Raw genomic sequence first — 7,623 nt, forward strand, 5'->3', positions numbered from 1 at the left:
CTATTTTAAAGCTGCGTGTCTCTTTAAGACGATGTGTTGAGAAGTTCAAGTCGGGGTCACTTAAAGTTCCTGCCCTCGCTTTTACCTTTTAGTTTTATTATAGGCTGACATCACACGGGGCGCTAAAACACTTAAGGTGCGCAGAGGCTCCATTATCATCCCGGTGCGCATTATTGCTCCAACTCAAAAATAGCGAAGGAAATTACTAGAAAAAAAAATAAGAGGAAACTGACGCTGGTCTAAGCACGTATTTTCTTTTTTTTATATATATATATACTTTTTTTTTTATAAGAGGGGATGAGAAAGAAAGGAGGGGCAGAGAGACAGAGAAAAGAAAGAGGGAGGAAAGTGGGTGGGAGGACGGACCTCAGGAGCGACAAGAAATTCATATCAATTAATAATCATAAAAAAGAGCTGGCAGACTCGCTCGGAAAACTGGCATGGTTTCTGGAGGCTGGCAGTTCAAAGCTGAAACGTCAGATATGACTCCTGGAGGCTGTTGAGATGATCATTAAGGGAGACTTAGATCGGATGGCAGAAGACATCGGGCATGCAGGTAGGAGCTGCTGCGCACAGCCACACACACCACAACAGGGGAGGATGACATGCAGGTCGAAATGCATTCAATGCTGTCGGAATTTAATCATGTTTTTATACATTTGTTACATTTTTTTTGGTATAATTCGTTGTGATTCCGGGATCATGTTGAGACTTTTTCCTCCGCATTGCGATATTTTTTTTTTATTCCACTATAGCGATCTGCATAGAACTGTTAACCTTTAAAATCCTCCGCGATCGATGATAGATTTGTATGCCGTGCTCAGAAAATCTGTAAAATTTCTAACATTTTCGAGCAAAAAAGAAAAAAACAAGAAAAAAAACAAAAAAACAGAAATTTGGTTTTTATTTTACTTTTTTTTCGCTTTAAAAAAAAACAGTCGACGTCTGATGTAAAGGATAAAGAGATAGTCGCCTTATGTCAGCGTTCCGCTTCTTAGTGAATACCCTCAAAGAAAGCGAAGCCCCCAGCAGTTCAAGCGTAACGGACGCACAAAAGAAAAAAAGACTTTATAGAAATACTTGGAATTTGTGGTTACGGAGATTTTCAGACGTGTGCAAGAGGAGATGCCTCTAATGCTGCTGACAGGTTTGGAGAAGAAACAGCCGTCTGATAGGCGGAGGTGGATTCGGGGGATGAAGCCCGCAGATTGATCCATTGCGCGGCTGTAAGCGGAGGCTCGGTCCGGTCCGGTCCGGTCCGGTCCCTCCCGGCGACGCTCAGCCGCAGCTGACAACTTAATGCGCTGATTGAGTAACGGGCCCGTTAAGTGCTACAGATAATAGACACTTGAAACGCGCATCGATGAAGCGCGAGAGTTAAAAAGTAATCCCGCCAGTCATTTTATAAATTTAATTTCTAAGTAACTGTACATCGATTAATCACCAGACGTTTAGGCAGATAAATCAGAAATAGGCCCAAGTAACGCGCATGTAATGTAATGATCTGCTTTAAAGTCTGCATGACTCTAAATGGTTGTATCGTATTATATGTTCACACGGATGATGTTCAGATTAATTACACTCTTAACTGAGTTCCTAACTAGATTAGGAGGTTGTGGTAATCAGTATTTTAATTGAGCATGTGACCCCCCCCCCCCCCCATTACTGATTATAGCACTCACACAGGAAACACTCTCTACAAGGTGTTTTCTGCCCTGACAAGAACTCAACCCGTACACCTATGGGTGCTGCTTCTGTTTGATCTATGCTTCAGGATGTCGTTTTTCTCAAACTGAATTTGTGAAACACATTCTGTTATTTAATGCATGCAAACATTCAGCAGCCTGCATTTATATCTTGCAACTCAACAAAATGACATAAAGAAAATAGTTAATGTTTGGATTAAACTAATTCTAAATGCACATCAAAATATCTTGTTCATCAACTTTAAATGACTGCATCCTCAGCGCTTCCTCATAAATTGAACACGGACTCCATGGTCAAATGGGATCTAAAATAAACACGGCTGTGTGAGCATGGCCAGCAATTTGACATGAAAGAACATAATAAGTCAACATGCGGTTTTAAGAAAATGTTTTTGAAAATGTATATGACTGAGGCTGCCTGTAGGTAGGAAGCGTAGCTTGCCCCTTGTCCGCAAAACCACAAATGTAAAGAAACAATGAAACACAGTGTCACTGAATATTAATCTAATGAAAATAAAAGGCCATTATGGTGTACCAAAAAGTACACCGCCATTGTTTAAGTTACTTAGCATGCAGTTGGGTCCTGAAAAAGAGGTGTGTAGAAGAAAACAGCCGTTGTCTGTAAAGATATTTGGTTTAAGTGTTCCGAGGGGACTGCAGTGTTTGTGCCGCCTAGAACACGATTAAAATAAGTTTGTAAAACAGAAAACCAACAAGACAAACTGCAGTAAAACCTTTGAATTTACGCGTAGCTGGTTCAAAGATGTGCTCTCTGATTAAACATCTTTGCAGTCACAGATGCCACCCGAACAGGATGTGGAGAGCTTACACATGTCGACCAGATCAAGGCCCTAATAAAACACGTTTGAGTGTTCACTTTCGGTCAGCAGGCAACATTAAGGGAGCTCAGACTCGCTAAAAGCCAAGTGGCGTCGCCTCATTCTGATCACAGGGAAAGAGAGGGCATCTTCACTGACTTCATGAGAATCCCACCGCCTCTTTGATCATTACAAAATGTGGTGTCAATAATTTACTGTGTGCACAGCAAGTTGCAGGTGCACAGAAACATTGCCCAGTTTCTTACATTTTTCACTTGATATAAGAGTTGCATTGAATACAAATGTTTATATCTTATACTTGCTACATTCTTTTTTTTTTTTTTAAATATGTCCCCATGAACCAGGACGTATAAAATATGTAATGTTCTGTAACTGAATCTGGGTCACACTGACCGGCCGCACACATGCAAGAACGTACACAAACAATGTTATTGTGTGAGGCGTGCAGTAACAGTAAGCCGCAATACAGACTCTGCAAAAGCTCAACAGGTTATGGAAAGTGCTTGGCCTATTCGTCACATCTTGCTAATTCTTAAACACGTTTGATCTGGCCGACTTTGAAATCTCTGCTAAAATATGACTGTAATCAGAGCCAGACAAAGGCCAGAAGTGGAAACACTTTAGATGACAACTGGGAACATGATGGAACGTAAACCCACCTAAACCTGCCGTACCGGCCTTTTTATGCACGGTATTTATTATTAAGAAATTCTCAGGCGCAGATACAACAGCAGAGGATTTCTAAAACAAAATCAGGAGTTCATATATTTGATGAAGATCATTCTATTTTTCTCTGAGCGGAATTTCTTTCTGTGCGATGACTCGCTGTATCTCATGCTGATTTGTTTTTCTTGCTTTCCATTTAATCAGTGATGATATTTCCTTATGATGTAACTCAGGCCTCAGTTTTTGGAATTCACAGTTTTAGCCATGCATTGTAAGAGAAAAGTATAGTGTGTTCATTTTTGTTTAGGAACCCCCAGAATCCCAAAGCAATTTATTCATTAAGTTTTTTTTTTTTTAAGAGTTGTACTTCTCTATTCTTGCGTTGAACGCGTACACAGGTTCAAATAAACAAGAAGTGAATGAGCTGGTGTCAGGAAAAGCAAGATTTGACCGATGACATGACATTTATTTAGCTGCTTGTTTCCCATCAGTGAAACTAAACCCTGGGGACAGTTTGAGATGTTTAATCTAATCAGTAAACTATCCTCAGATGTCACTGGTTGAACAATACATGGTCCTTCATGCATGCAGCTTATTTATTTTAGGCTTGATGGAACAATTACTGTTGATATTTCAGTGTGCATGAATGTGTGTGTGTGCACGTGCATCCATATTAGATCCCTGGACTTCATCTAAATGAAAAGTATTGAACCATGCAATGCTGATTTACATCCAGTGCACACAGTGTTCCTTATATGACTGGGCAGAATGGAGGGCTTAAAGAATGATATTTTTTGTGTGTTTATACCTGCTGTTCATCACACTTGGGGAAACAATCATCGCTTTCTTTGTTTAAAACTGTGCACACCACGTATGGAATACTTAATCAGGAAGCCAGCAGTTATAAAATGTATTTCTGCAGTTTGCAGACTTTTTTTTTTCCTTTCTCTCTTCTCGCTTGCTGTAGAGGAAGTGAATGCAAAGACATGAATTTCTGATAATGAGAAAACCACTGCAAACATTCACCTTTGGCAAAAGTTCACTTTTACTGCGTAACCTTCATGCGCACTTCCCACACAAGTTCTGCACTCTATACGTGTTCCAGCGAACTGAATCTGTGAATTAAACATGATTATGTAAATATTTAATAATAACAACAACCTTTATTTATATTTATAAAGCTCTTTTCAAAAGCAGATGTAAAAGTGCTTCGACAGGATAAAATAAAACTGTAAACATTTTTTTAAAGAAATGCCTGCAATAATTTTGACTACTAGCTAGACATAATAAAAGTCATTTTGAGAAGTGAATTTAAAGATGTTACTGATGTTAGTTCTGGGGCAGGGAGATCCAGTGCTAAGAATCAACAAGTCAACAAAACTATACATCTGAAAATGTGTATTATTAGTTTGTATAAGAATGCAATTAAATTAACTTATGCTATTATTAAAAAGAAAAAATCTAGTACTAGTTTATGTATATACTCATGACTGTATCCACATGCTAATGGGATTTAGCTTCCATATAGCTTCCACAATTTTCTTCAAAGACGTCTTAATTTTAATTTGGCAGTCAAACTTTTCTTTTTTCTTTTCACACAGACTAAACTGTAAATCAAAAGGTTAAGTAGATCACTCACGTGGTGCAGAGAATTGAGCATCAAACATTTTGTGCATTGAAATCCTGGCTGCAACATGATGTTTGACAGCTATTTGTTGTTTTAGGTGGTGGATTGAAGACGATGCTGGGTGCCATGGAAGTTCCAAGTCATGCTAGGGATCTCCTCCTGCAGCTCAACAGCCAGCGAACCAAGGGCTTCCTGTGCGATGTTATCATCGTGGTGCAGAATGCCCTCTTCAGAGCTCACAAGAACATTCTGGCTGCCAGCAGCCTCTACTTGAAATCGTTGGTCGTCCATGACAATCTCATCAACCTCGACCACGAGATGGTGAGTCCAGGGGTCTTCAGGGTCATTCTGGACTACATCTACACCGGTCGTCTTAGTGAGGGAGACCCCACTTCCCCCAACGAACCAAATCTTGGGGCTGTCTTGGCAGCTGCCAGCTACCTTCAGCTGCTTGACTTGGTGGCTTTGTGCAAAAAGAAGCTGAAAAGAAATGGCAAGTACCCTCCCCGCCAAGGCCCTGCTTTTCTACCATACCCAAAGATGGGGCCCAATCCTATGGGTTTAGGAGGTGTCGGCAGATACAGGGTTTCTACTCCTGTCATTCAATCCTGCCCTCCAGCGGGAATTTTAAATAGCCATGCACCCCGGGCAACACCACTAGAAGACCTAGTTCCCCATCGTCTAGGTCTTCATGCAGGGGAGCTGTATGCCCCCACCTCCATCCAGGGCTCTCAGGTGTTCCCGTCCCTGCAGTCAACTTTGACTGCCCATTTTGGACGTTCAACTCACTCTGAAAGAAACTGCTCACCCAACTATGGCCTTGATCTCTCCAAGAAAAGCCCTAACTCTCAGTCTCAGCACGCTCCTTCTCACCCCCATCTAGCAAACACTCACAATGACGAGCAGCGGGACGGGAGTGACCGCATCAGTCCTATGCAGGGGACAAATGGAAGGGTCTATTCCTCCGAAAAAATGGAGACAACCGACCGGGCAAACTCCCTCACTCCTCCACCTTTCCCCCATCTAAACCAGCCTCTTGGCCCACACCTTCCCCACCTGCACCGCTCAGGCTCCCAGAGTACAGATCGTTACCCATGCCCCCCGAGCCCCGATACCCCGACGGAAGGTGGCGAGGGAGGCAACATCTACCGCTGGGTGAAACATGAGCCACTTTCATATACGGCAGAAGATGAAGACGACGATGAGGATGAGGAGGAAGGAGCTGAAAATGGAGATCGACATAACCACCACAAGGTTGGGGAGGAGAGTGAAGGAGTGGATGACAAGAGTGGGTCAGGCACCGAGGAGACAGGCAGCAGTGAAGGCCGTCCATCCCCTCCTGGGTCGATGGGGAGGTTCCACTTGCCGTATGAACCAGAGAGCTTTGGGGACAATTTGTATGTCTGCATTCCCTGCGATAAAGGCTTCCCCAGCTCAGAGCAGCTCAACGCACATGTGGAGACGCACACAGAAGAAGAGCTGTACGGCAACCCGGTCGGAGAGATGGGAAACAGCAATAACAACAAGAGCATGAGCAGCAATACAAATGGTTATGGGAGCCTTAACAGCAGCAACACTTTGAACAGTCTGTCTCACTTGGAGACCAAGTCCAGCCAGGGCCTGGGCTCGGGGGGCATCGGGGAGATGATCCGCCCTTACCGCTGTTCTTCCTGCGAGAAGTCCTACAAGGACCCAGCCACTTTGCGCCAGCATGAGAAGACCCACTGGCTGACCCGTCCTTACCCCTGCAGCATCTGTGGTAAGAAGTTCACGCAGCGCGGCACCATGACGCGCCACATGCGCAGCCACCTGGGCCTTAAACCGTTTGCCTGCGACTCTTGTGGGATGCGTTTCACCCGGCAGTATCGCCTCACTGAGCATATGCGCATCCACTCAGGGGAGAAGCCCTATGAATGTCAGGTGTGTGGGGGAAAGTTTGCTCAGCAGCGCAACCTCATCAGCCACATGAAGATGCACAGCAGCGGAGGGACCGGCAACCTGACCGCAGATGGGAAACTGAAGCTGGACTTTACCGAGGGCATCTATCCTTTGAGTAAATACACAGCAGAGCATCTGGGTCTGAAGCAGGAGAAGGCCAATGAGCTCCTTATCCAAGCACAGCATCAACTGGTTGCAGACACAAAGGTCATCGAAAGTCTCTACCCACTATCGAAACTGGCCTCTGAGCACCTGGGTCTCTCCAACGACAAAGTGGATGCCCTGGCCCAATCCCTACCCCCTCCACAGGCCCTCTCTGACGCCCGAACCATTGACCGCTACTCACCAAGCTAAGACTGCATGTCCTCTATAAATGGGAATCACGAATCACCAGTCTCTGTGCACACGCAACTTACAGTATTCAAAAGCCATTCACCTCAACTCAGTATATCTGCACCTCAGACTCAGGCCAGAAGGAATTGGTCTGTAGACGAACACCAAAATGTAGACTTTAAGTGCCTTTCTATGCATCTAATGTAGCTTAAAGTCCGCCTTCATGAAGCGCTGTTCTCTTCAGGGATCAAGGGACGCTCACCCAAAGAAGTACAGTATTTATGTACCGTGTATGCAATCGTTACATTACAAAATTACAGACATTGAGCCAAAGTGACAAATTGAAAGTCAAAATAAAATTGTTTTATTTATTTTTATATGATGACAAAATCCAAAGAGAGACTGTTGCAAGAAAATATTGTGACAATCTGACCCTAAATCTGTGCAAAAAAGTGTGCAATAAAAAAATAAAATGAAAAAAGCACATCAACACAAGATTTAGGGTTTTGGTCCT

General features: G+C 43.4%; 1 protein-coding gene across 1 annotated transcript; it reads left to right on the forward strand.

The window, feature by feature from the left end:
• Positions 1-504: 504 nt before the first annotated feature.
• LOC137916176 (hypermethylated in cancer 1 protein-like) lies at positions 505-7,130 on the forward strand. Its single transcript, XM_068759256.1, has 2 exons — positions 505-556; positions 4,936-7,130. The coding sequence occupies exons 1-2, from the start codon at positions 505-507 to the stop codon at positions 7,128-7,130; spliced, it is 2,247 nt and encodes a 748-aa protein (XP_068615357.1).
• The last annotated feature ends 493 nt before the right edge of the window (positions 7,131-7,623 follow it).

Source organism: Brachionichthys hirsutus, unplaced genomic scaffold, assembly GCF_040956055.1.
Source record: "Brachionichthys hirsutus isolate HB-005 unplaced genomic scaffold, CSIRO-AGI_Bhir_v1 contig_1032, whole genome shotgun sequence".
Lineage (NCBI taxonomy): Eukaryota > Metazoa > Chordata > Actinopteri > Lophiiformes > Brachionichthyidae > Brachionichthys > Brachionichthys hirsutus.